The sequence below is a fragment of the Anopheles bellator genome, chromosome 2, assembly GCF_943735745.2.
Source record: "Anopheles bellator chromosome 2, idAnoBellAS_SP24_06.2, whole genome shotgun sequence".
NCBI lineage: Eukaryota > Metazoa > Arthropoda > Insecta > Diptera > Culicidae > Anopheles > Anopheles bellator.
Window position 1 is genome coordinate 61,559,645 of NC_071286.1, and position 27,180 is coordinate 61,586,824.

The 27,180-nt window shown below is 47.6% G+C and overlaps 5 protein-coding genes across 6 annotated transcripts; 3 read left to right on the top strand and 2 right to left on the bottom strand.

Moving 5' to 3' along the window:
• Positions 1-1,672: 1,672 nt before the first annotated feature.
• On the top strand, positions 1,673-3,505 carry LOC131207815 (S-layer protein). The gene is made up of 2 exons (XM_058200446.1): positions 1,673-1,858; positions 1,928-3,505. Exons 1-2 carry the CDS (start codon positions 1,673-1,675, stop codon positions 3,503-3,505), a joined length of 1,764 nt encoding a protein of 587 aa, XP_058056429.1.
• A 2,250-nt stretch (positions 3,506-5,755) lies between these two features.
• LOC131210770 (migration and invasion enhancer 1) lies at positions 5,756-6,388 on the top strand. The gene is made up of 2 exons (XM_058204063.1): positions 5,756-5,876; positions 5,943-6,388. The coding sequence occupies exons 1-2, from the start codon at positions 5,815-5,817 to the stop codon at positions 6,202-6,204; spliced, it is 324 nt and encodes a 107-aa protein (XP_058060046.1). The 5' UTR covers positions 5,756-5,814; the 3' UTR covers positions 6,205-6,388.
• A 277-nt stretch (positions 6,389-6,665) lies between these two features.
• On the bottom strand, positions 6,666-12,687 carry LOC131207816 (WASH complex subunit 2). Its single transcript, XM_058200447.1, has 4 exons — positions 12,634-12,687; positions 12,485-12,577; positions 7,870-12,421; positions 6,666-7,800 (listed from the first exon to the last, which is right to left on the bottom strand). Exons 1-4 carry the CDS (start codon positions 12,685-12,687, stop codon positions 7,661-7,663), a joined length of 4,839 nt encoding a protein of 1,612 aa, XP_058056430.1. The 3' UTR covers positions 6,666-7,660.
• Positions 12,688-13,727: 1,040 nt separating this feature from the next.
• LOC131209299 (PRKCA-binding protein) lies at positions 13,728-16,925 on the top strand. 2 transcript variants are annotated; one of them, XM_058202335.1, is made up of 6 exons: positions 13,728-13,861; positions 14,331-14,444; positions 14,552-14,872; positions 15,319-15,430; positions 15,508-15,869; positions 15,935-16,925. In XM_058202335.1, exons 2-6 carry the CDS (start codon positions 14,362-14,364, stop codon positions 16,875-16,877), a joined length of 1,821 nt encoding a protein of 606 aa, XP_058058318.1. In that variant the 5' UTR covers positions 13,728-13,861; positions 14,331-14,361; the 3' UTR covers positions 16,878-16,925. The 2 variants fall into 2 exon arrangements, with proteins under 2 accessions (XP_058058318.1, XP_058058319.1); XM_058202336.1 differs by lacking the exons at positions 14,331-14,444; positions 14,552-14,872 and having other exon boundaries at positions 13,752-13,861.
• A 176-nt stretch (positions 16,926-17,101) lies between these two features.
• LOC131210081 (uncharacterized) lies at positions 17,102-22,341 on the bottom strand. The gene is made up of 5 exons (XM_058203277.1): positions 22,058-22,341; positions 19,513-19,656; positions 19,265-19,360; positions 19,015-19,115; positions 17,102-18,603 (listed from the first exon to the last, which is right to left on the bottom strand). The coding sequence occupies exons 1-5, from the start codon at positions 22,118-22,120 to the stop codon at positions 17,445-17,447; spliced, it is 1,563 nt and encodes a 520-aa protein (XP_058059260.1). The 5' UTR covers positions 22,121-22,341; the 3' UTR covers positions 17,102-17,444.
• Between the last annotated feature and the right edge of the window lie 4,839 nt (positions 22,342-27,180).

Sequence of the window (27,180 nt, forward strand, 5' to 3'; positions counted from 1 at the left end):
ACATACAAGGTGCGTTTCACGGAAAACAGGACTTTTTCAATCGGGACATTTCGGGCAGCGCTATCTCTTGGTGAGAATGTGTGTTGGTAAACACATCCTTTCCCAACTTCCAGTAAAAATTTGATGACATTTCATCCATTGGAAGTCGAGTTATTGCGTTTTAAGTGACAGTATGTTTGTGTCATCGGTACAAAAATGAGCATCGAACAAAGAGCCAATATTAAGTGTTGCTTTAAACTTGGTAAAACTTTTACCGAAACGTTTCAATTGATGAATCAAGTGTATGGTGCTGATTGTTTATCCCGTAGCAGAGTGCATGCCTGGTTTAACCGATTCAAAAACGGTCGGGAGGACCTAAATGACGACGATCATCCAGGCCCGGAATTTACCGTGATCACGCCAGAATCCATCGAAATTGTGCGTGACTTTGTCAAATATCAGCCAAAATCTTCACTTTCACTTACTCTCATTTATGGAAATGGAATTGGGCATCTCCAAACCATCAATTTATCGCATTTTGACGGAAAACCTGGGCTTCCGGAAGGTGTGTGCAAGGTTTGTTCCGCACAAGTTGACTGACGACCAAAAATTGCTCCGAATTCTTTTGACTCTTTTTGACGAATTTTTGACTAAAAATCACATTTTAAATATCAATCACTCCCCGTATTCGCCGGATTTGGCACCTTGCGACTTCTATCTCTTCGGAAAAATGCATTTGCCCATGAAAGGCCAGCGATATACGGACGTAAATGCCATCCAAAAGGCGTGTACCGACATCCTCAAAGCGATCCCTCTGAAGGACATAAAACACTCATTTGAAATGCTTTTAGACCGCGCAAAAAAGTGTATTGCATCCGAGGGAGATTATTTTGAATAAATAAAAAAGAATTAGCCCAAAAACATTTGTTTTTAACTTCATTTTTAAAAAGTCCTGTTTTCCGTGAAACGCACCTTGTACAACTTTTCCCGATTCTAAGTGGGACAGGCTTTATGTGAGGAACAACGTTGATACGTACTTCAACGACATCAATTGATTATTTTTCAGAGGTGATTAACAACATTACGGATAAACGCAAACTCGGACATCCTTGGCAGTGATTACTCAGCTCTTCTCACTGGACACTGACATGAAATGGCTAGATTCATTAGATACGTCATTAGATTCCACCATTCTCGAACTTATGGTGATCTTCATCATCATCATAAAACCTGGATGCTTCCCATGAAAGTCCTATGTGAAATGGGCAATGTTTGGCCAATGTCTGCCTAGTCCAAAGTCTAAATGGCGTACAAGCTAAAAAACGAATTAGAGCATTGTTTGCGCATGTGACTGGAGTGTTTCGTTCAACTTCTGTATGGACTACGCATATCTGATGCATCGTCTTCGGGTACCTTGACAGTGAAAACGGATGAATTGAATAAACGACAATATTGTCCCTGGGTTTTGCTATAGCCCCCCTTTGAAGGACGTTGATCATTCTAGATGGTACCCCCCACTTCGCATGATATTTCCTAATACAGTAAGGTGCTTTCAGTTCGAACTGTAAACCCCCCTAACTTTCTCGATGATTCGAAGAGCTACTAATTGCGGCACGCGCAACAACCTGCCGTTTGCGTAGTTTTGGCGCACATGCTGTTGTCTGCCGCCAGTCAAGATGCTGTCCGGAGAACAATGGTGAGTGCTATTGGCCAAGAGTTCTGCCTCGAAACGTTTCTTGGCGGTGGCTGCTATAAAATAGGTACGGTCTCCGGTATCCGGTATGGTACAGTTTCGAAGCAAGCAATCGTCAATCCACCTCACTACACGATGCAGTGGAAGAAAACTATTCTGCTCTGTACGTTGCTCGTCGCTGTCCAGGTATGGCGCACCGAACGGTGATCGATCCTCGAAACGATCCTGACCAAACTTTAATCTACCCCATGATAGGCCGAGCCCGATCCGAGCATCCTTAGTGCTGCGGGCAACCTACTGCAAACGGTTGCCAACTCCGCCGGATCCTTGGTGCAATCGGTGGTCAATGGTTTGTCGGCCGGTACATCCGGCAGTCTGTCGGCGAGCGGTAGTATCAGCGCTGGAGCTTCGCTCGGATCCGCTGGCGCAGGGGCAGTGCTGGCGTTTAACTCGAGCCTGCCCATACTGAATCTGCTGAACAATGTGGCCACCTCGGTCGGGTCTGCTCTTCAGAAGTCGGTCGCAAATCTCGCCTCTGCGGCCGGTAACCTGGTCTCGCAAACAGTGTCGACACTCTCGAACGTGGTCAGCGCCTTGCTCGGTGGTGTCAACTCGAACCTCAGCAACATTGGCTCGGGTCTGTCCGGTGCACCGACCACCGCCAACGGCAACGCCGTTATTAACTCACTGAACAACGTGAGCGCAGCAGTGAACGCCTCGCTCGCGGCAGCTTCCTCAGTGGTGGGCTCCAACGTTGTGGCGGCCGCCTTAGGGACCCTTCCGGCCAAACTGCAATCCGATCTTGCTACCGCCATCCAGGCGATCAACAACGCGACCGCTAATCCGGGAACGGCCACAACGCTGCTCGGTGCTCTGGGGCCGAACGGTGTCACTGCCATCGGCAACTATCTGGCCGATGCGGCCAACGTCCTCTACACAACGGCCAATATCCCGCTTCAGCTTTCCACGAACGCCGCCGTCAATGCAACGCTTAACGCCAACGCCGGTGTCCCGTACAACTCCTCCGCCATCGCCGCTGTAAATTCGACCGTCAACTCTGCGCTGACCACCGCCAGCAACGTGCTGAATTCGGCCGCCAATGCCCTCAACAATGTGATCGCCAACGTGGCCCAGGCCACGAATGGGGCTCTGTCGACTGCCACCAGCACGCTCAACAGCGCACTTAACGCGCTCAACAACGTATTTACGCTGAACAGTGCCGCCAAACTGAGCGTGACCGCGGCCACCTCGCAGGCTCTCAACAACATCACCAGCCTGGTGACAACCACGCAGGCCATCCTGCAGTCTCTGAACAGCTCCACCTTGAACGCCGTGGCCTCCGCTAACGCTTCCATCTCCGGTAACGCCTCGGCCGTGATCCAACCGCTACTAGCCAATCTGGCCAGCACCAACGCGACGGTTGTCAATTGCACCAAGCTCTACCTGCCGATCGCTACCAGCACCAGCGTCTACTATACCACCGCCCTCGGATCGTGTGCCGTGCAGGCTACGACTGTGGCGGACATCCTGCTGGCCAACACGCTCGCCGTCGTCAACTCAGCCGTTACGCGCCTTTCCGGTTCCACCGTCTCCGTTTCGGCCTGTCTTCAGGCGCTGTTCCCCAGCACCGTCTGCACCAGCGCAACCGTTCCGAACGCCCCGGCTTACATTGCCAACGTAGCTCTCGATGTGGCGACCATAAAGGCGGGCGAAGTGGTCGAAGTCAGCAATACCGCCGCCCAGGTGGCCGCCTGTACCACCGGAACGGCCAACGCTGCGGCGAACGACTTCCTGACCATCGCCACCGCCTACAACCAGTGCATCGGAGCTTAACGCAATCGGAGCCATCCGATGGTGCGTACACGTTGCAGCCATCGAGCGGTTAAAGTGATTAAAACCGAATTTGCAAACTAACAAATCCAGTGTCCTTCAAGTCGGTTCCGAGTGAGGGTTGAAAGAAAAATGCCGCCGGGAAATGCCGGTCTCGTAAATTAAATGCGAGTTGTGGCAATCGTATAACAACGATGAATATTAAAAAACGAAAAATGATGAATATTAAAATACATCCTGATCCTGAGTACGATCGAAACATTGTAACATCCATTTCGTTTAACACTAGTTGTTCCTGGCATGGGTCTCCACGCCTCATTTCATTTTCATTTGTCGACTGTCCGGCATAGGAGGATCGGACTTCCAGATGACGTCCGATCTGCTTCCCTTCCCGCCTCCGGTTATTCCTCCGTTTCTGACGATCGGCTTCCCTTTGCATTTCCCGTTACTTATCCTTTTCAGACAATCGGGATTCTCGGTGACGTACACGATCGACTTCCCTTCCCGCTTCCCGTTGGATACATGTCAAAGCTCGCACCAGCTGAATTTGGCTCAAATTGCTTGGAAACTATCCTAGTTTAACTGAAATGTGCTCAGATTTTGTATGGCAGCCCCCCTTTGTAATGGGCGGTCTACGCGCTACGATGCGATAACGATATCTGCGTAAGTGACGTCTCTGGAGACGTCATTAATGTCACTGACGCAGATCTACAAATCTGAACAAACGAGCATCAATTTGTGAACAAATTTCCCAGTTTGTCGGATGACTTGTTGATGTTTTGTTTTGGCCTCTTATTTATATTTTGGACGCTTCTTCAACATTCGCGAAAGTGTTTAACTGAATTTATAAAAATTTACGAAAGTCTGCCATGTCTTTGGCAACTAAAAAATAAAAAATATAGTGATCGCAACAAAAAGGCGGAGGCATACGATGACATTTAAAAGCCATTTCCTCGACACTGTAACCTCTTCGCACGTTCTTTTTTCGCTTTTTATCCGAAAAGCACAATGCTAAGGCAAACCAACACAGTGTTGCTTCCATGGCTGATTCCAACATGCCCAACCGACAAACTGGCACTTGGTTGAAATTTGTTCACAAATTGATTCATTCGCTTGCTCCAGCCACCATGCCGATCAGTTCGCGGTAGTCACACCGATTGATCTTAAAAACGCACCCCTTGTACTCCTCGGAAGTCCGCGTTAAGCCTTTCTTGTCGCCCTCCTCACTCGAAGCGAGCTTTACGTCGTATACAGTTTTGCCCCCCGCGGCCACCGTCTTGAACTTTCAGCAAATGTACGCCTCGAAATTCTGTTCCTTCATCCACTCGCTGATCAGCTTCGTGTCCTCGTGCGTTACATTACATTGCTGGAGAAGTAAGTCGTAACGCCGGTATCGCAAAGCCCAAGAGTTTTCACGCGTTCGCACAAAGATGGGCCCCTTGCTCCTGTTTCAGAGGGAACCTGCCGCCTGCTGCACAAATTAGTACCTCGCTTGGACGAGCACGGCATACGGCCGTCTCATCGGCTGCAGCACAGTTTCCCGGCATATTCGTTCGCCCATTATCCTGCCGCGGGATCACTACGGGACCGCGCTGTTGCTTCACGAATTTCACGTTAAGCTCAAACACGTAAATCATGGTGCATCATGGTGCTGCCGCCCTTGATGGCTATCCTTCCAAAGCAACGCCTAGGCGTTCTCCTTCGTTGGCGTGGACTATTTCGGGCCTCTCCAGGTTGCTGTAGGACGACGAACTGAGAAACGTTGGGGCGTCTTTATTACCTGCATGACGTCCCGAGCTGTGCACCTTGCAGACAGAAGCACTGCTTCATTTTGTTTACTATAGCTGTAGCGTAACTCAACAATATTTTACAGCTCAGTTATATATCGCAGTATAGTAGAGTCGAAAGTACTACTTTTTCTTCAAATTTTATCAGATGTTGTCCCAAATAACAGATTTCGACTAAAGTTAACTATTACTGAAGTAAGATTTAGAAGCAAGATTCGATCACAAAAATACATACACTATCTTGGTTACAAAAAAGGGAATGTTTTCAGTGTTCTAAATGTGAATGTTCTAAAGTTAACTATTACTGAAGTAAGATTTAGAAGCAAGATTCGATCACAAAAATACATACACTATCTTGGTTACAAAAAAGGGAATGTTTTCAGGTTTTCCATGAGTTTTTTGTGCAGTCCTTGTTTTCCGAATGTGCGATAGTGCGAAAATGTCAATCCGCGTATCTCCTATCGGTGATCTCTACCTTAAAATTTGTTTTGAAATCAAACATTTTCTTTTTTAGTTTGGATTACAATGACGGAATCAGACGATTTTCCCGCAACTCCTGCGGCAACGCGCGTTGATATAGAATATTGGTACGTGTTGATGGTTTTGCTATTTTCGACATTTTAGATAATTTTTAACCGTTCGTGTGCGAACAGTACCGTTTGCAATTCGGAACCACAGTGCCTGCAGCTAGCTGGTCTCATCCGAGCATCAGTCCCGGAAGCGGAAGTCGAGTGCCGTACCGGGCGCCGCGGTTCCTTCGAGGTGTATATCAACGACACGCTCGTCCACTCGAAGCTCAATTCGCTCGCCTTTCCCGACTACGCCGATGTCCTTGAGCGCGTACGGGATGCCCACAACGGTCTTCCGGTGCGCCAAGCAGCTGCACAACCTATCACCGACTGTGTGGTACAGTGACGGACAACCTAAAAGGATCGCTGTCGTCCGGTGATTGGCGCTACCCTTGACCACTGCACAGACCACCAAAAAGTTTTTTTTGTGCCGTTGTACGAGTTTTGATATTTTTTAAGATGACTAGCTGACCTCGCAAACTTCGTGCCGCGTAAAGTTGACTTTTGGAAATAAAAGCACGTTTTCATTACATGCAACGGTTAATTTTTTATCGAACCTTAACATAAAGTTAACAAAGCTTTCAATCAAATAAATGTAAAACCTACTCCAATGATCAACAAAACATTTAAAAGCCCATTCTCAGTTAATGAAAATGCTCTCGGGCAAAAAAAGTGAAATGAAGAATGAAGTGATAACTGTTGATGAAAAGTACTGGTGAGTATTTTATTTAATTGTTTAAAAAACTGTCTTTTCCTTCTAAAAACGCTGAAAAACATAGAGCAAATAAAACCACAAAATTATTAGGAATATATAAAGACACTTAGGTCAATACTTCGTTTATTTCATTTGCGCTTTACTAATAACTTCCTTGCACCCACATTAGCACTTTCCATTTGCCATTTATCTAATAAAACTACAGCTTAAACATTTATTCTCTGGGCTAACTGTAATGCTGCATTTACTAGTGAAAATCAAGAAAATCTTCGTTATAAAGGAACAGTATATACTTAATTACCAACAACACACTCTTTAGTGATAACAAATTATCAAACATGTTTCTGAAAAATCTTTAATTAAATTGTATAAATTCGTATGTTGATGTACGCGAAACTAAGGTTTGGAGAAGTGAATAGAATGTCTAAATAATTAATGGTAGCAAGTAATTATCCCGACGACCTGTCGGATGTGGGAATTTAATTCACAACAATAAAAAAGAACGATGCCACAATATTTATGGAGAAAAATGGAAAACGCACTAAGGTAACAACATAAAGGGAATACTTTGCAAAACATATTAAATGGAATCATAGCACTTGTGGCCGTCAGTTATATCGAAGCAAAAATAAACTGATGGAATGTAATTAGATGAAAAGTTACGGTGCAGCGAGGCTCGGAACACGTCTGATACTGAGTATGATGATGATGGAACGGCAAAACGAATTTATAACTCCCGAATCGATCAAATTATGATTTACTGTGACTAGATAACAACAAACCGTGGCAGCGAAGCAGCGGCAAGGTTAACAAAATATCGAATGTTATAATTTTGTTCGTGCTCATCCGTTATGGCGCAGCTAAGGAACGGACTCTTCAGCAACGACTGGTTTTTGGTAATCTCTGCAAAACTTCATAGCAATATCGCGCTCGAAACCAGAACTATTATCCTTTCGTATGTGATATTCATTGCACTTCCTGACTTAATGCAGCTTCTCGCGATGCATAGCAAACCAATATCAATAGCATGAACCGAATGCTGTTAGAAAACCAGCAGAACGATGAAGATTGCCTCCACCAGGAGTCCCTAGGAGTCCAGTAAATCTGCTAGCGGATCTATCGATGTGCGTTTGGTGACAGTGCGTGTGGTGGACGCCGTCGTGGCCGGTTTACCATCGAATTTGTTACTTTGAACCGTTCGATCGCTGGCTTTCGGGATGGAAGCGTCTGAAAAACACAGAGTTGTTGGTAGCAGAAAAAAAAAATTCGTCCCACTTTGAGTCGCCCTAGACTTACTAGGTTTGCTACTAAACAGATCATCATCATCGTCAGCGTCACTACCGTCATCGCCGAAAAGGCTTTTTGTCCCCTTCGAAGGTTTAAGCACATTCGATGTTACCGCCGATTTCAACTGGCCAACAATAGTCGAGCCTGATTTTGATGATTTTTTCGTGCCAAACAGATCGTCTTCGTCAACGTCGCATCCTGCATCGTCGTCACTACCGAATATGCTGCGAGTGTTTTCGGTGCCAGTTACCGCCTGCGATAACCGGGCTTTCGATGCTACCGAGAGGGGTGCTTTCGATGGTAGTTTACTAAACAAATCATCCGCCTCATCCTCATCGTCCTCGCTGTCACCAAAGATCGATTTCGATACAACCGATACTTCCGTCTGTCGTGTTGTGGTACTCTTTGACACAGAAGTTTCATTTCCAACTGGTAGCACCGTTTTGGTGACTGTATTGCGTGCACTTGCTCTTAAACGGTCCATCGCTGGTTCCGCAGGTTTTATCGTCACGTCTGGAGATGGTTCCCGCTGTGCTTTGATATTCTCAAATTCGTTGCGTACTGTTTCAGCAGCAGGGAATGCTGCCTCGATATGTTCAATTTTTCCCTCGGAACCCACCACTATCCGCGCATCATCGGAATGTGTGTCTTTTGCTTCGTCTGAACTATTCCCCACTCGTAGATTCGACCTCGATGGCGGCTTCCTTTTTGCCGGTATACGGGCACGTCCCTTGTTAAGGTTAACTAAAAGCTTTTCTGGCGCACTATTACTGCTGGAGCCAGCCGCCGAACTTAGATCGGTCTGATTTTTCTCGTCCCGTTCTGGCAATGATGAGGAATCGGTCGCGTTCTCCTTCGACGTCACCGGTAGCCGACGAGCGCCAGGAAGAAGTGCCGCCACATTAATGGACAATTTACTGTTTAACTTGTTCACCTTTGGGCGTGCGGCCTTCTCTGGTTCGCGCACACTGGGAAACGGCGGCAATGACACGGAGAAATCGTTCGAAGTTAGTTTTCCCTCAAACAGCTGCCTTGCCGAGGCTCCCGTAGTTCGGTAGTTGTCCACGTCATCCGGTGGAGGTTCATTGTCAAACATGTATCGCTGCTGGCTGGCACTAGATCCGTTCGGTGTATAATCCATCGACTGTGATTCACCGTATGTGGGCACATCCTCGACAGATAGTGACGATTCGTTGCCGGTGGCGGAGGTAAAATGTTTTTCGTTCTGTTCCAAGCCATCCATATCATCGGGTGGGGGTAAATCATCGAAAAGACCGATTGGGCTGAAGTTTAAGGCACGTTTTGGTTCAGACTTTGCTGGTGCGCTCGGTGGCGGTGTCGTAGGCTCGTCGGATACGTTCGAAGCATCACGCGGTTCACTGACAGGAAGCTCATTGGTTCGCAAATAATAATCAATATCATTCGCAATCATTAACGGAGATGGATTTTCGTCTGCATCCAACGTCGACGGCTCTTGGGAGTGGCCTTGAGTAGGGAACTTCGCACCATCGGCAACAGGATCGACCAAAGAACTAGAGATAGGCGATACATTTTCATGTTCTGTTACCTGCTTATGATTCGATGGGCTTGCTTCCAATTGTTTCGCTTTTGATTTCACGTGCCCCACTTCATCGTGGTTTCCTTTTGCCCTCTCCTCGATGTCACTGCGTTCCTCCTCAGAGGAAGCCTCAAACAAAGATGTTTTTAAAACGGTGGCTTTCGGTTCATTAGAATCGTGCAGTAAAACTATATCATTAACTACTGTGGAACTAACGGAAGTTTTACCATTTAGTGCATCAGTATTTTGTTCGGCATCATTTGGTTCGCTATTGGTCGATGTGAGCCCTTCAGCGGCGGAGTCTTCCGGAGTGTTCTTTTTTGGTTCTTCCGCACTGGTTAATCTCGGTGCATTTAGCAGATTCTCCTTCGACGATTGAGTTTCTTCTGAATTGATAATTCGTATTCGATTTTCGGCGCTCACACCCTGAGCCGTTGCCGTCGTATCACAATCTATTGCACTGTCGGCCACCGACTGGCTACTGGGTACAGTGGGGAGAATTGCGTTTTCTGATTCTGAACCAAACAGAGACTCATTTTGTTCATCGCTTTCCGAATCTGAGTGAAAGATCGCCTTTTTCATTATCATATTCCGTACGCTGGTGCCCGCAAGAGGATCGGCTCGTCGTTCCGAGAATGGATTTGTGCTATCATTGTTTGTAGCACCATCATTGCTTTGGATTATGTCGGCCTTTTCTGCTGTGTTTTCTGTGATAGCTGTAGTGCTTTCGATGGTTTTGTTTAAATCTGCCACTGCAGCTGATGAAGCTGTTTCGCTGTGTGGTTTTGGGCCGTTGGATACTTTCACCGAGGTAAGTTTCGCTGTAATTCCGGCAATACTAGTTCGCCCACTACCAAAAAGTCCACCATCATCATCGTCCGATGGTGGTTGATCATCGAAAAGCGACGTTTGGAGGACACTTTTTTGCGATGCAGCTAGTGGTGCAATGGTTCCCAAATTACGGTCCATTTCTGCTCCGAACAAACGATCATCATCATTCGACGATTTATCCTGAACAATAGATTCACGTTTTGGTACTGCTTCCAATCCTTGGATGGGTTCATTTGGCTTAGATGACGCCGAAGTGCCGTCGCTACCATTGCCACGCTTCAGTGCATCGAGCTTGTTTTTCACGATGTTGGAAGAATTGCCAAAAAGCGAATCATCATCATCTTCCTCTTCGGAGCTGTCACTGAAGATGGATTTTGCTGGTTTTTTTATTACTTCCACTGGTACAGCCGATGACGGGATTTTGCTCGAATCCTTAGTATTGGTGTTCATGCTTGGTGGCTTGCTGTTTTGACCGAAAAGCATGGCATCGTCGCCTTCCGAGTCAGACTCGTCGAAGATAGACTTTTTCTTGATCGTCACCCGATCGCTGGTTACCGTGGATAGCGTCAGACGATTAGGACTCATCAAAGATGCAGATCTTGCGATGTTTGGCGTTTGCTTTTCACTGCTACCCACCACAATAGCATCGTCATCGCTATCATTATCATCCGCAAACAAGTTCACCACTGGCTTTCTGGTCGAATCTTTTGATCGGCTGGCAGGTGTTGGTTGTTCCGGTTGTTTTCGGGGCGCCGGTTGCACCGCAGCGGTAGAGTTGGCAAACAATTTGTCGAATTGATCTTCCGGATGTTCATCGTCGAACAGATTGGAACGTTGCTCTCGGGGAGTTACGGTAACTGTTTCCCTTCCGATGGGAACCGGTTGCTGTTGCTTTTGGAAGTTGTTGTTCAGTTCATCAACCAATTTCGCACGGGGATCAGCTTGGGACGAAAGCACGGAGCTGCTTCCCAGTTTCGAAGTGATCCGATGCCGATCATTCACTTGCTCAGGTGGTAGGTCGGAAATCAATTTACGATCGCTGGTGTTGTTGTTTCGCATATTTTCTACCGACTCACTCTCGTCCTCACTTTCAACAAACAGATTTATCGAACGCTTTTGTTCTGCGATGTATGGTTGCTCCTGATTCGTTACCGGAGGCGGTTCATCATCGAAAAGATTGACTGTTTTGCGTGTTGGTTGAGCAGGCGGACGAAAGAAGAGATCTCGATTGGCACCAACTTGCGCTTGTGATGTCTTTGGCACTGGCGTTGGCAACATATCGTCTTCCTCCGCTGGCGAATCATCGAAAAGACCCTTTTCAACCGGTTTTCGAGCGTTCTCCGAGGGCTCTTCTTCCGGCGGTTCCTCGGGAAAGAGACCGGGAGGTTTTAGACGGTTCGTGGCGATTGGAGCAACATTTACCGGTGCTCGCTGAGGCACAGGAAAGAGCTGTGGTTTGGATGAGCTACCGTACGAATACACTGACGAGCCCTCGTCGTTGCTTGGATCCATCGAGTGTGTCCGCTTTCGTGCCTCCGTCCCCCAGATCGAGCTTTCCGACTCTGACGGAGTGTGGTTTTTGCTGTTCGGCTGCGACGGAAACATTCCATCCGTGTCACTAGACGACTCAGAGTACTCCTCTTTACGGTCGGAGTTGGATTCGTCTTCCGAATCGATCAGTCCAACGTGCCACTTGCTGTGCCACTCTTTCGATCCAATCACGTGCGGTAGCGGCCGCTCAATGAACGAGTACCTCGGAATGGCTCTCATTACCGATGGCTTACCACCGCCGATGACTGGATCAACCGATTGTCCCCGTTGGGGTTCCTGATCATCATCGTCACTAGAGTCACTATCTAGTTTGAGGGTCACCTTCTCGTAGCAGTCGTACATTCCCTCGATCGAGCGGTCTACTGCCAGCTGAATCATATCGTCCAACGATCGCTCCGAATCGCTATGTGTCGCCTTTTCCCTGTTCACGTCCACCTGTCTCCGGCGACGCAAGCCGTAGAAGCTTTCGTCGTCCTCTTCCACTCGGTTCTCGACAAACTTCACTTGCTCTACGGCGGACAACTGATTGGTGGTGTGTGCTAGCTTCACTTCCGTTTGATCTACCTGTACCATAAGACTATTTAGGCTGTCGCGTGTTTTGGTGCATTTTTCCTCGAGATTCTGCAACGGTAGGGAACCAAAAGTTTTTGCTGATTCGCTATTGCACACTGTACCAACCCTTACCTTTGCAATCGAAATCATATATTGCAGCAGCTGCCCGTCCGATTCGAGAGACCAGTTGGGAATACGCTGGCGTAGATCATCTGGCGTGTTGGCCTGCAATGAGAGGTGAGCACGGTTTGGCGATAAATAATATCACACGCCCGGGTAACTTTGTGCACATAGGCATTGCATTTCGAGGCAAATTTGAGACACAATAAAGACATTTTATTGTATCTTTCCATAAAATTTCCCCGCACGGTCGATGGCACAATTGGACCAATAACAATCGCCGGAGCCGGAAGGGAAAATCGAAAGCAATCCGATGCACCAACCGTTGTGATCGCAATAATAATGTTGGAATGAATTAACGGTCTCGTGAAACCGACGTTCCGCCGATCAATTTAGAGTGGCTTTTGTGCGCGGATTAAGGAGCAATAAACAAACTAAGGGTGCAGAAGAAAAGAAACAGGCGATTGATAGCGAGAGCGCGCACAAGCTGCACCACGGAATGAGGATGTAGAGCGATGGCCCACCCTTAATCCGTTATCATGGCAATGCTGTTATTAGTGGAGTACCACTTTCCCTTAACGAGGTTCTATCAGCACCAACAAACATTTGTTATCATACCATGACTGTTTCGTTCATTCAAAACCACGACCGAGAAACGACGGAACTCGCGAAACACAACACCCAGAGTGCACTTTGTTGCCGTTGCCGCGATTACCGCGAGCGGTGGACCATTTTTCTGCTGCAGTTAGAAGGTTGCCCTACGGATATTTGGTTTCTTTTCCCTCTTGCGCTACGCACGATCATAACAAAAACTGCATAACTTTGATTCGGTGAGATGCGTAATTTGACAGTAGCTGTCGCCGCGCGAACTGCAAGAAAATATGGCTTTTTCTGCAGATGAAAGAAAATATGGCTTCTTTGCGCGTTTGTTTACGTTTCTGTTCTTGCAAGAAAATATGGCTCTTTGTGCCACAGTTGATCCAAATGTTTGTGGTTAGAAAAATAATCGTGGTGCGGGAAAAATTCAAAGAAAATCGGGAAAATCCGAGAAATTTAAGCCTGATAATATTTGACATTCCCGTACCCCGTGAAAAACAAATCATTTGCTGGGCCTACAAGAACCAACCGTAAGCCTTTCAAACGGATTTATCGCACATTCAAACCGGACCGTTTCTTTAGTTCGAAGGCTGGCAGCAATTTTATAGCATTTTCACGCTCGTCGGAAAATCGATCGATTTCCGCCGAATATTGTGTGCCGATATCTCGTGTGGTTGTGGTTTATCTCGCTCGTTGCAAAAGGTGTCGGCCAATTAGCCGTTCCAGTTTTCCTTTCGATTCAGCCATGCTACAGGATTACGATTATGATTACTTCTACGAGGAGGACAAAATGTAAGTTTATTCTGCGGAGCCCGGTTTTTTGTTCTTTCTTTGTTCTTCACATTTCTTCAACCAGATCGCAGTGTTACCGTGTTGCGTTGTTGGTTTCTTTCTATACATTTTCCCTTATCGTGTCGTGTCTCGCCATACATCCTTTCTGCAAATTAATGCCAACTCTGCCGTGAAGCGCAAATCAGCGTTAAAAGTCCTGTTTTTGGATTCAGAAGCACCGCTCCATAAAAACATATGGTCACTTGTTTGCATACACGCGGCGCGAAAAAATCTGTCGATTCCAGGGCGCCATTTACGCATGCTCATCATTCAATGGTCGTTTGTTCGTTTGTCCTGTGTGTGCCTGTGTACCCTTTTTTATGTGTGGCCCGTCAAATCAGCCCTAATCTTTTCCGTCCTCGCAAACAAACGCAGTGCCCAAAGTGCTTCTTAAAACATTTCATCCTTTCGAATACTGTTTAACTATCAGAGCGTAGAGTACGGAGAAGTGTAGCGCTGGGATGGAAAAGCAAGCCGCCGCTTCCACGATGTGGTCCGACGATGAGTCAACTTCACTGTTACTGTTTGAAAGCGAAGACGACAAGTGAGTAGAAGTGGACTTGCTGCACTTCCGCCACGGGTTTCCTAGCGAAATCTCTTAGAGAAAGGCAAAAACAACTGATTTTGCGCGTTGCGCTTGGGTTTCGCTAGGACTTGCTCAAACAAAATCGCGGCTGAGGACGAGCTGGACATGGGCGGAAGTGGTGCCGGATCGCACCGCAGCAGCAAAAAGCTCCAACGAGCGGCACGCCAAAGCGAACCAAAAAACGCTCAGATAGCGGCTGAGGACCGCACTGGGACAGAGCAGGAAACGGAAATGGACAACAGAAAGCAGGATGCGAGTGGCAGGCGCATGGACGAGATTGCGTTCGCCTCCAACGATGACCTTCCGGATCCGGTGTTGTACGCCGATGGGTGTGTGGATGATAACAAGATCATAATGCTCTGCCAGCGCCAGGAGATGGAGCGCCTGTAAGTGTCGCGTGTCGTTCGGTGGGCGACTGCTGTAACTGTGTGTGCGTATGTGTGTATGGAATTATGCTGCTAAGGCAGTGCCTAGAGTGCCTAGCGCGGGCTTGCGAGGTTGATCATGCTGGCCACATTGCACGCACCGTAGTTCGTAGGATAATGATTTCGTGTAGAGATTGTGAAGCATTATCGTTGTTACCCACCTATACCGCTTTGTGTCGAATTGTTGTTCTTTGGCAGCCCTTCGGGATTCATGTGTGTTGCACAGAAATGTAGAAAATTTACACAAGATTGGTAGGTTGGCGTTTTATTCTTATTCGCTTGCCTCAAGTGTCTCTATTTTACACTTAGCTGTACGCCTAGAATGTAGTAAAACCTACAATTTAGCTCACAGTAGCCCTTCTGTCGCCACGAGCTGTAAAATCTCTTTTCCACATTTCCTCCAACAGGGGCATGACGGTAAGTTCCGGCACGGTGATCATTAAAAAGGGCACCAGCAACCTGATCGGAATCAGCATTGGTGGAGGAGCCCCACTTTGCCCGTGTTTGTACATCGTTCAGGTATGTGTACTTCTTGCTATGTAGGATGTGATATAAATGCCCACCTAAAACTGATTCGTAAACTTTCGTGCTTGAAGGTGTTCGATGGGACGCCGGCGGCGCGTGAAGGAACTCTTCAGAGTGGCGATGAGCTGCTGGGCGTGAATGGTGCCTCGGTGAAGGGGAAGACGAAGGTGGAGGTCGCCAAGATGATCCAATCCGCGACGGACGAGGTGACCGTGCACTACAACAAACTGCACGCCGACCCGATGCAGGGTGAAACCCTCGATATCGTGCTGAAGAAGATGAAGCACCGGTTGGTGGAGAAAATGTCCAGCAGCACCGCGGACACGCTCGGTTTGTCGCGGGCGATTCTGTGCAATGACTCCCTCGTAAAACGCCTCCAGGAGCTAGAGCGAACCGAGACCATGTACAAAGGTCTGGTGGAGCACGCCCGAAGGTAAGGCACTTCTGTGGTCCCCGCAAATGAGGCTTCAATAAAATGTACGTTTTCTTCGCCGCCAGAGTGTTGAAAGCGCACTTCGATGTCCTGCAAACGTACCAGGCGTTCGGGAATATTTTCGCCACGATTAGTGTGCGCGAACCGCAACCGCGGGCGTCGGAAGCGTTCCGCATCTTCGGTGAGCTGCACCGCAGCATGGAAAAGGATGGTATCAAAATGATCAAATCGCTGAAACCGATCCTGGCCGATATGGGCACGTACCTCCACAAGGCCATTCCCGACACTAAGCTCACGGTGAAGCGGTACGCCGATGCAAAGTTCAGTTACCTGTCGTATTGCTTGAAGATTAAAGAAATGGACGACGAAGATCACGGCTATGCCGCTATCCAGGAACCACTCTACCGGGTGGAAACGGGTAACTACGAGTACCGCTTGATTCTGCGCTGCCGCCAGGACGCTCGGCTGAAGTTTGCAAAGCTACGGAGCGACGTGCTGGAGAAGATCGAGCTGCTCGAGTGCAAGCATGCTCGGGATTTGGCCGCCCAATTGCGCAAGTTCGTGGAAGGACTGGCGACGCTAGCGTCGGAAACCGTCGAACGGTTGGAAGCGATCTCGAACCTGTTCCCGATCGAGGTGGATCTGAAAGCGAGCGCCTTCCAGTACAAGTCGGCCATCAAGTTTCAAGCCGAGGAGTACGTGGACGACGTGGAAACAGTTCAAGCGGAAGAAGCCGTCGAAGAACGGGATCCGATGCGAACCGAGGCGACCAGGGACTCCCAGCCACTTGGAGAGCTTCGTTCGAACGGCACCGACCTAGAGGGTCAGCTGCTGGGAGGATTCGATGAGGTCGACCTGGGCAAAGGACCCATCGGTGGTATGGAAGAGAACGATCTGCTCAACGAGCTGGGTCTAGCAGGAATCGATCTGTCCGTAGGAAGCAAGCCCATCGGCATGAGTAACCTCATGGATGATCTGTTGGTTCCAGATGCGGATATGTTTAAATGAATGTGAAGTAAATCACAATTTTATTATTCGTTGTAACATATCCTCTAGTCGCAGGATGTAATTATCAGGATGTTTTGATTTGAAACAAGAAGAATAAAAGTCCGTGGAACCCCGTGGAACCCCGTGTGATATTACTACAGTAAAAACGTGTCTACTGGAGTTTTGTCGTTGGTAGGTTGGCGTCATTTCGCAGTTTAATGGTATAATAAATAATATTGCTCACATCTCGTAAGATTTCTATACAGAAAAAGTTACTTCCCTCCCGTTGTTCATTCGTAGATGTTAGTTTAGCGCTAACCTCGCTCAGTTCGAACACAATCCTCTTAATTGCTTGAGGTAACTTTGTCGCACTACCGTTGATTTGTGGATGTTTCGTTCGCGTTGCACTCCGCAAACGCCGTTTTCCGTTCCATCGATATCGAGTATTTTCAGTACATTGAGCCACTTAATAGTCTGCCCCGCACCGGAAAGCTATCTCTACTTGCTAACCTAATACTACACTTTGCATGTCCCTTGGTTTGGCTGTGGTTACCGATTCTTGCTCACGTGCCTTGGATGGTGGATGGACTAAAGTGCCACGTCGCGATACTTCCGAAAGTCGTCCGACTCGTTACCGAGCGACTGCCGGCTGTCTGTGGCTGGGTTCAGATATAGGTTGTTGCCGTATCCGTAACTAGACAGATGAGAATGAGTCTTTCCGTAACCTCCCGGACCACCGTGCATTGCCGCGTGCGGATGACCCGCTGCGGAAAAGTAACCTCCAGTTGGAATAGGACCATTGACAGCCGGATAGTTACCAGCGTGCTGCTGGTGTATCTGGTACAGATGGTATGGATTCATCATGTGGTAGTGATAGTACGCCGGTGGGTAGGCACTGTACGCCGGATTGTATGCCAGCACATTCCAAGGGTTCATGGCGTAGTTCTTGAGCAGATTTGGCCCGTACCGGTGGTACGGTAGGTCATGCTTTTTCACCGGCAGCGGGGACTCCGAGAACGTGATATTGCCCAGGTTCTCCAAGGAGACGCAGTTTCGGCCAAGAATTTTGTTATTCTTCGTCGATTCGATTGTGTAGTAAATCGGATCGTTCGCCGCGGAAACCGGGCCACCATCACCGGGCACTGCGATCGTCCCCGACTGATCGGCGCTCGCATTGACGTCCTTCTCCCGACCGCCAGAAACAGATTGGCGGCGCAGGGTTCCGTTCTCCGGGAGCTCGTGGAGTTTGTTGTGAATTTGGTTCTTCAGATTGTTGTTCAACACACTGTCCAGCTCGTCCGTTGGGGTAGATTCTTTGGATTTCTTCTCGCTGATAGTGGCATGCGTGGACAAGAACTTGGGCGGAAAGATGAAACGCAGATCGAGCAGGGACTGGGTCTTCTTGCACTCGTTCACTATCGGCGGAGGCGGTGGCCCGATGTACTGCGAAGGGTTGAGGCCGAAGATGCTCGCGTTGAATTCACTCTGCGAGCCGTACAGATTGTTGTAAGCCGTGTACTGCTGCACGATGTCAAGTGAGTTGTTCTCGTGGGGCACGTAACCCGGGTTGTCGAAGCCGGTCGATGGCCGTCGGCTGGCCACTGGCCCCTGGTGGCTTCGCTTGCTCGCCCGCAGCGAGTTCATTCCGTTGGTGGTGTTGAACGGAGTCGTCGGAGTCGGTGTCGTCAGCTGCAGTCTCGAGGCCAGCGATTCTAGCTGCGATAATACTTTCTTCTCCTGTCGCCATCTGCAACAATTTAAAATGGATCATCGATTTGCGTAAACGGCTTTCACGCATAATTAATTCTAGCCTCTAACTTATTAAAATCATTTCATTATTTGTACTCCCTCCTTGTCCATAATGAAGTATTTTCTGTATTGTTAGTTTTGTTTTCAAATTGAAACTATTTAAACAAATGCAATCTTTTCGTTAGATGTTTAAAATATAAATTTTAATTCTCAAAGTAATATAAGTCTTGGCTCTTTTTAAATTAATTTATGCATTTTCAGTCGAAATCATCACGGCGAAACGATCACAATATTTGGGTTTATTTACTTTCCCAAACGAATCCGAAAAGCGGCACCAGAAACGTGTGGCCATTAAACGCCAGACAGCGTTTCGTACAATAAATTCGAGAAAAACGCAGATATGGCTCACCTTAAAGCAGTCGGAATAACGCACAGCAGTGCTAGACAGTTGACTATTAAACGTATTAAATATCCAATTAATTCCGTTAGCCCGTGCGCCGACTGTAGACCCTAAAGAGAGAAAGAGGGACAGGAAGTAGAGCGAAGTAGAGACGCCGGTTAGTAAAGCCTTATATGCCCCACACCTACGGGTGGCACTCCACATGGTGGCCGGATGCGTTCAGCGCTGCGCGAACGCACTTCGAAGCGGATTAACTTACCCAATACTGTATGGTCATGTACATGACTAGTGCAAGTTCCGGTACGGACAGAACTCCGATAATTATCGACCAGCTGAGCAGACCCCACGATATGCCCTGCGGGAACAGAAACGGAGTGGACGGAGAGATCTTTAAAAGTCACAAATATTGAGCCTCGCCGCAATCAATTCTGGCGGCCCCACGCTGACCCAAAGTCGGCCAACTCCCCACTGGTTTCGCTGCATACCAGCACTCTCAGCCTCACTTACCGTCGACAGGCCATGTATTAAGATTGCTGAGGATATGAAGAGAATGAAGAACTCGGCACACAGCAGATAGGCCGGTATGGGCAGGTCACCCCGGGCTTCCAGTATCCAGGAGATTTCGCAAGAGAACGCCACCAGGTAAGTCAGCTGAAAGCACATACACAGAGCATGAAAGGAACGGCCGAGGAAATGAGAGTTTCCGCCGGAGTTCGCGGAGTGCGCATGTTGAAAATAAAAAATTGGACAACACCACACTAGCCGGACGGAAAGCGAAAGGAACGCGCAGTCTGGGCCTAACTTGTTGACACCATTGGGGAGCAAACACTCGTCTTATGTGGTCAGTCCGCATTGATGCCGATATAGCTGTTCGGGCGAGAGCGATTTAGCTAAACGTGCGGTAAGGCCCAAACCTGGCCGCCTGTTCATGAAGCCACATACCTTAGAAACGCCGCTCAGGTCTATTGCCCGACAGAGTCGGCACACCTTCGAGCACCTTGTGGCCATATTGTGTTTAGCGATCGTGGTGCAGATATCGGCGACCCTGTACACGAACTTGAGCATAAATCGCCCGGTAAATGATTTGAACTTGAAGTGATTGCCATAGACGCTTTCATAAAGGTACCAGCTTTCGGGGGAGGGCTCCCCTCAGTTCAGGGCTTCAATTTCGTTTGGCACGGGCTTTTCATGCTATGGCTAAAGAAAACCCAAGCCATTCGCCGAACTACGGCTACGAAAACCGTTAAGTACCCTCACCAAGCTCTTCTATGGCTGTGAATTCTCCACTACAGTGCTGCTCAATACGTTGCACATTTAATACTAAGAACTTCGGTTGCGGGTGTTTAGCTAACCTACAGTGAAATTTGCGAAAATAAGAAACTGCACACCCAAGCCCAACTCGAAAAATTCTTCTTTTCAAACAGCTTTTTTGCGAAAATTGATGAGAGCAATCGACACGATAATTAAGGAAGATCCAGCCTCATTACGTATTGTACCTACAGCCAGGTTCACTTCCTAACTAAAATAGAATTGTTGAATAGTGTCGAAACAGTTTTCTTTTATTTTCCACATTATCGCAAGTACGACGTTGGCACTGAACCGGAAATGTTGTCACCCAGTTTTCCGAACCGACTGTCCGAGAGGTCTTTTGCGTCGGCCCAGTGTGACTTTGGATACGCCACTTACCGCTAAGTGAAAACGGAGATAAGCGCCAACAACACCAGCTGTGTGGGTCTACGCCACGGGGTCTGCTATTGACCGGAATATCAGTCAACCGTGACGACCGCTTACACCGTGACCACCAAAGAGCTTCTCGGTTTCCAACCGAACAATTTGCGCACTTCGGCGTGGCGTGCCAGGGCTTCAGTTCCGCAGCGGGCGATCGCCACGTGATGGCGCCAAATCTGGCGCAAACGAATTCCGGCGCCTCCTTCGAACCTTGCTCACCTATTAAGGTCAGATACGGCACCTGCGCCCGGGCGCCTACGATGCCGATAATTAAGTGCGGCACTGCGTCATAAACGCGCCGGCAGCTCATACGCCGGGCGTACGCATGGGGAGAGATGTGGCTCCGAACCTAGCGAGCCTCGCCAAGGGACAACGACACCCGGCTACACACGCGAGTAGGTGAACATTTCGGTCAGAAGTGAAATTTCTGATGGTACCAAATTAGCGGGACCCACGTTGGGGGTATTCGGTTTCCCAACGAATCATCCTTTCGTTCCGCGGGTTTACTGCAAATCGTTTATAGTCGGTCGGTACATGAACCACCGATCCGCACTTCCGAACTGTGGACGTACTCCAGCAGCGCGTGGGAACGGCGCAGAAAATCAAGAAGAGCGGGCCAACTTCTAGGGGCCGACTCGGGCCCAAGAACTGCCTTTTTCACGTCGAACGGCCACGAACTCCGTTGATGGAAGCCGACAGCTTCGGCTAAGCCACAAAATGGTGGTCCCCTGATGGATGGGTTGGGTGGGCGCTGGTCAGCAAACTGCTTTTGTCGCAGAGGTCACTGACCTCGTGGGCTGTTCGGTACCAGCGAAGGAGGTTTGAAACTCGTCGAAGGAGATGCGTAAGTTTCGGCCATTACCTCCCATTAATGGCGATGAAAGTATGAACATGTTTTTTGAGCTTGCTTAATGTTTAATTCATAACGGCGAGGCGTGTCGATCGCGCGCGAAAACCCATTTGATGAACGTAAAATATTTTTCATCTTTGTTTTTCATCAAACTTTTGAAACTGTATTACGTCACGCGTCCACAGCCCACACATGGCCATCGAAAATGCATGTTGGCGATGCGGACGACGGGCTGAGGCTGAGGTAATTTGGGTGAGACGCCAAATAACTAGATTTTGAACGTCGCATAAGTTGTTCTACTTCAGCAGTTTATCAATTTAATTTTGTGTTTCGGTTTTTGTTCAAAAGGAATTCGATTTTTTTTATTGAATGATTTAACGACTTTCATGAGGAACAAATTTCTCTAGATAATTTAAATCTCTACACATTTCAATTCAAATTCAACTTCACATTTCTAAGATATGTGCTACTTACCAGTGATAGGCACGCCGAAATGCAGCAGTAGATAAATATGTTTCGCTTCGAAAAGTATCCCATCGTGAGGTTCGCGGCCGGCGGCGTCTTCGTCCTCTGATCGAGATCCGCTTCGTAACAGCGCTTACATTGACGTGAGCCACCGAACGCTCCCTTCCATCAATCAGTGGTCAACGCATTGATCGGCTTATGTTTCTATTTCGTTATATTTCGCGAGGCCGTTCACGTAACTTCAGCGAGCGCTAGTACGATCTCCGCACCAGCCCAATTTCACAAACTTCCGTCGTGTCCGTCGAATATGAGTGGAGCTGTGGAAGAAACCAAAATTTGTGAGATCGTGAGAGCAAAGATTAAACTAAATAATGTGCCAATGTGTCGCAAATAAACCGGATGGCTCTACGAGGCATCGCCGTGGCTACATTTTTGTTCCCTCAAGCCCGTCGCCTCGAAGGACGTCCGGGGACGTGTTAGATCACTTGATTCCATGGCTCTCCCCCCGCCCCGGGGCTATGATTGTCGCTGGACTACCGGACACCCGGACCGAAACATAAAACCGGGAAAACGGGTTTCGCTTGCACTGTTCTGCCATCATCCTCCCAAGCCCAGTGCGCAATTCGGTGGAGCTCTCTTGATGACCCTCGTACCGTGGGTGAGCTCCAGACAATCGTGGTCCCGGAGCAGCGGCCAGCATGATAAGCGGCCGATCATTTCCGGTTTGTTTTTTTCCATCTCATCTCTTCCCTTCTTTATGCTTCATTCTTTATGTTTGCGAAATCGAAAGTTGTTTCCACCACCGTTGCGTAACTGAGAGTGTCGCTGACGCTTTCGATTTTCCGGAGAAGCTTTTGGGAAGGTGCCATTTGTGCCGTTTTCGTTGAAAACTTTGAGATTTGCATAGGAAGCCTGTTATTATTTTAAACAGTCATATCTTCTAAGATAAGAGAATGATTTATAGTTTTATGCTATGAGTTGCGTAATTTAAATAGTAAGAGATACTTGTTTGTCTACTTTGGATAATGAGCTTACACAATGTTTCTACTAAGCATCTTACTTATCTCAGTTCAGTAAATTAAATAAAGTTTTTGAATGTTGTAAAGGTCAGCGAGATAAATAAAACGAGATACGATAGTTTTTGGAGGCAAAGTACCGTAGACTTCCGATCAGTTTTAACGTAGAAGGAATAAGATATAATTAAGTTATACGCACAACCCTTTACAATGAGAAAATACTAGTGAATTGGGTTAGCGAGAAGAGTCGAAAGTTAAATTACAGAATCTTATTGTTAATTGCATTGTTCTTCCAGTAGTGCTTCCAATATCTTCCAACTTGTTGAAGCATCTAATCCAACCAATTATTTTCCGTTACAGCCCGACGTCCGAACAGAGAGCAGAGCATCGCATCATGCTTATGCATGCACTTGCTGGGGCTATGGCACCGGGTACCGTGCCCATCTAAGACGGACCTTCCACGCACGTGATTATCGAACATGCACGTACCTCTTCATCAATGCCGATTGCAGTGCAACAATAGCCGACGCGTCGTGTGGTGCACGAGGCGTCTTACGGTGGAAAGTGCAGATGTGCGTTGGTAGAAGCAAACAGATGCATTCATTGTTCCACCGCGGCGTACATTATAACGGTTGTGGCTTCGATCTGCCTCGAAACTTCCTTCCTCAGCCACACGCAATACGCACGCCGCAGGCGCAACGCCAAGCTAAAAAATGCATGCTACGAAAGCAAATTCCCGCCGTCGGCTTTCCAATTGGCCAGAATGAACGTGGGCGCCCGTGTATGTGTGCGAATGTAACAAAACCCTAGCGTGGCCATTGTGCGAAAAAAACCATCATTAACGGTGGGCAAAACAGCAGCAAAACATTACAACACCAGCCCGCATGAGAGCAAATCTTCTTTATTGAACCGTTTTCTTCGTCGGGCCCTCGTACCCCGTGTTGCCATCGAAGGGTGAAGGAAAACAATATTTCCCACCCACCCGCGGATCTGGCCGCGTCCCTCGGGCAACTAATTTTTATTGTTCATCATCATGTTTGTACCCACTCTCGGTACCGCTTAGTCACTCTATTGCTTTCCCCATTCAAGAATCTCCGGGTTTCGCGTGAAATGACTTCGCGGCACGATAGCTATCGCCTAGAGCCACCCTCGCCGATTCGAAACATAATATTTTAATGCTTTCTCACCCACAAATGCCACCAATTTACGCAACCCACGAGCACGATGATCATTTATCTTTCAAGTTCTGCTGCTCGATGCTAACGCCAAAGAAATGGCGCCAGGATGCACTCGGGTCACAGCGACAGTAGTTTTCAAAGGCCCTTAGTTTTTAGCCGATTCGAAAGTGATAAGACTGGCACTGTTATTAAGAAAAGTGCAAATTAAATAAGTAAACTCTGGCGAAGTGGAGAAAGCGCATTGCTCTAGACGTTCGGTCATAATTTATGCATAATTCGCCTTATAACGATTAGGGATTCGTGGGGGAAAGAAAACGAAGTGATTCGTCTCGCAGTCTAATTACGATTGTGGCCACACTTCAAAGATCGAAAAGTGAGCTGACAAATTTGCATAACAATACACCGTGACACAATAGAATATAAATGCAAGTTACGAAAGCTTACCAAGGCGACGGTAGGCCTAATGTCAACGTCACTACACTTTTAGTTAATATACAAGAATGATTTATATATGTTGATCCAAGGAAAGAGATACTAATTAGCTACTATGATGAGACTTCGCTAATTCGTACAGTAAACTAAGTTGTTTTATGCCAAATATGAATATGAATATGATATCAAGATAATTTCAAACTTGTAAATCTGCTTGAGATATCGAAGGGCAGTATCCAAAGTATAATTTATGAGAATGAAAGCGAAGAGCTAAGAGCAATTCAACAAAACGTTAATAGAAAACTTATTTTTAAATATTATAGTTTATTGGGTGTTTGGGACCAGAAATGAAAACCAAATTTGATACTAATTACCCTCTATAGTCCGCTCAAATTTTAAATTGAAGAAACGGTAATCATCTAAATTAAACATGTCACAACAACACAGCCATCAACCTTAATTTGATGTGGTGAAATCTCGCCCGGTTCCTGTTCTTGAGCGCCGGCTTTGCTATTGGCACCCTCTACGACTTGTAAGATCCCCAGCGTACCTTTAACACGGAGCAACATATCATAATTCCGCCTAATTAATCGCGAGCGAGTTATGTGACTTGCGCTACGAATTAGCTCTGGGGCCGTGTTTGCCGTTGCACACGAAAACAGCTACACGGCCCTTGTCACCATGAATGAAGCGAGAGTCACATTAAACTAATTCCCTGCCTTGTTTTATGTTTTGCGTTTCGAACGTTTCTTTTTCACAACCCCTATATTTTTCGTATGGTTTTGAGCTTTCAAAAAAAGGAAACCCCCAAAGCAACATCTGCGGACAAGCGTTACAAGGTAACGGTGCAAATGAAAACGGTCGTGTTTCAATTCGAAAGCATGCAATGATTTTTTTCGCCTACTGTCCCTCTAAGTGGCAAGCGGGGCCAAACATGGTTTTAGCAAACCCTTATGTCAGTGCAGACTTCCGATTTGGTCGCTGGAATACACGTTAAGAAATGGGGACCATTTTGTCGCATAGGTCAGCTGCATTTGAAACAAGCTCAGTTGTAAGGACATGGTTGAAAACTACCAAACCGACCGAGTCTCTCGATTCTTTTCGCGCATGTTAATGGACCGTAAGCCTTCTCTGCGGTTGGCACATTTTGGGGGGCGCTGCACATTTAATTCCATTCGCTACGTCACCATGGGAACTGTTTCTCCGACGGTATTGCTTCACCGTTTGCTGAGCTTACTTTTGTGTAGTTCTTTGTGGCTTCACTGCATTTTCTCACTGCATTTTCACTCGAATCGGGGGCTCAGCGTAGTTGAAACAACAAACCGAGAACCGAGCACCTGGTTTGGAGCGCGATTTTTCGCGAATTGGTGGACCATCTTCGTTCGTTTCCAATCTGGGTTGGGCGTATGTTGCATCCCTCTACCCGTAAGCGGCCCAACATTAGAGCCCCTTTGGAACCGCGGCTTCGGGACAGTAGACGAGACGAAGGTTAAGCGTGGGTACCGCACCGATTAAGCAATCCGTCTTAAACGGTCAACGAAGACGCACAGTCGTTGCAGCAATGCGCGCTGAGAACCTCCCACAATGGAATGGCTACAAAACGGGCCACGTTGGCCAATAGCTTGGTCGGAGGCTGGTGCTTAGCGTGTCAAGTTGTATTTTATTGAATCCAAAATTATGCTCCACTACGACAGTTCCCTAGACTCTGATTGGCACCCTGGGCGGGCAGCCGAAGTCATTTAAAATCATTTCCATAAAACGAGTGACCAATTATGATTTTCAACAAAATTTCCCGTCCCGTTTTCTCTTTTCCGCTCTCGTTGACGCCTGCCATTAACGTGATTAGGTATCGTTCGCTTGAATTCGATTTATGCCACTTTCGCTGCATTCTTTGCTCGTACCATTAAAATATCGCCCGTATTGGAGATGCATGACAAAAGCAGCACCCATGACGGTTGGGTCCCTAATGGAGGGGGGTGGGTGCTCCGCCATCGGGGACCACGAATCTGCATAGAGCGACGGGCGGATACAGCCGGAAGAAAAGGCTAAACAAACAGTCGCTAATGATTGGTGCGCGTAGTAATGACACACCGGCTCAATTATGATCGGTTACGACGTTATGCACGAGCTGCGATTGCATTTCACCGGCAGCCGTAGACATCCAGCCAACAATGAGTGCGCTCGGCTCGCCTTGCGGTCTGTTCGCGCGCGCCCGAGGAAAGTGCTTTTCGCTGAATTGAGTGATTTTTTGTTTCCATCCCAGCAAGCCTAGCGAGTGGAAAGATAGTCCGTTCGCGCTTTATATTGTGCACACATTTCATATTCGCGTCTGCCCGATTAAGGTTTTCCTCTTCGCAAAGACAAACGAAGGCTCGGAAACTAATGTCGGAAAGAAACTGCCGGCCGTCAAGGCTGTCGATGTAAATTATCTGAAATCAGTATTCATTGGGGCGAAGGAAAGTTCAAGAAACCCTTGCCAACATAATCCGGGAAGGTGCGCTAATAA

Bases quoted from the DNA above. Each gene is read 5' to 3' on its own strand.
- LOC131207815 (XM_058200446.1), top strand. From the start codon at position 1,673: ATGGTGAGTGCTATTGGCCAAGAGTTCTGCCTCGAAACGTTTCTTGGC. The intron at 1,859-1,927 runs GTATGGCGCACC...ACCCCATGATAG, and splicing joins CGTTGCTCGTCGCTGTCCAG to GCCGAGCCCGATCCGAGCAT.
- LOC131210770 (XM_058204063.1), top strand. From the start codon at position 5,815: ATGACGGAATCAGACGATTTTCCCGCAACTCCTGCGGCAACGCGCGTT. The intron at 5,877-5,942 runs GTACGTGTTGAT...GTGTGCGAACAG, and splicing joins CGCGTTGATATAGAATATTG to TACCGTTTGCAATTCGGAAC.
- LOC131207816 (XM_058200447.1), bottom strand. From the start codon at position 12,687: ATGTCTTTATTGTGTCTCAAATTTGCCTCGAAATGCAATGCCTATGTG. The intron at 12,578-12,633 runs GTTACCCGGGCG...CTCTCATTGCAG, and splicing joins GCAATGCCTATGTGCACAAA to GCCAACACGCCAGATGATCT. The intron at 12,422-12,484 runs GTAAGGGTTGGT...CTACCGTTGCAG, and splicing joins ATATGATTTCGATTGCAAAG to AATCTCGAGGAAAAATGCAC.
- LOC131209299 (XM_058202335.1), top strand. From the start codon at position 14,362: ATGGAAAAGCAAGCCGCCGCTTCCACGATGTGGTCCGACGATGAGTCA. The intron at 14,445-14,551 runs GTGAGTAGAAGT...GGGTTTCGCTAG, and splicing joins TTTGAAAGCGAAGACGACAA to GACTTGCTCAAACAAAATCG. The intron at 15,870-15,934 runs GTAAGGCACTTC...CTTCGCCGCCAG, and splicing joins CTGGTGGAGCACGCCCGAAG to AGTGTTGAAAGCGCACTTCG.
- LOC131210081 (XM_058203277.1), bottom strand. From the start codon at position 22,120: ATGGGATACTTTTCGAAGCGAAACATATTTATCTACTGCTGCATTTCG. The intron at 19,361-19,512 runs GTAAGTGAGGCT...CTGTTCCCGCAG, and splicing joins TAATACATGGCCTGTCGACG to GGCATATCGTGGGGTCTGCT. The intron at 18,604-19,014 runs GTGAGCCATATC...AAATTGTTGCAG, and splicing joins GTTATTCCGACTGCTTTAAG to ATGGCGACAGGAGAAGAAAG.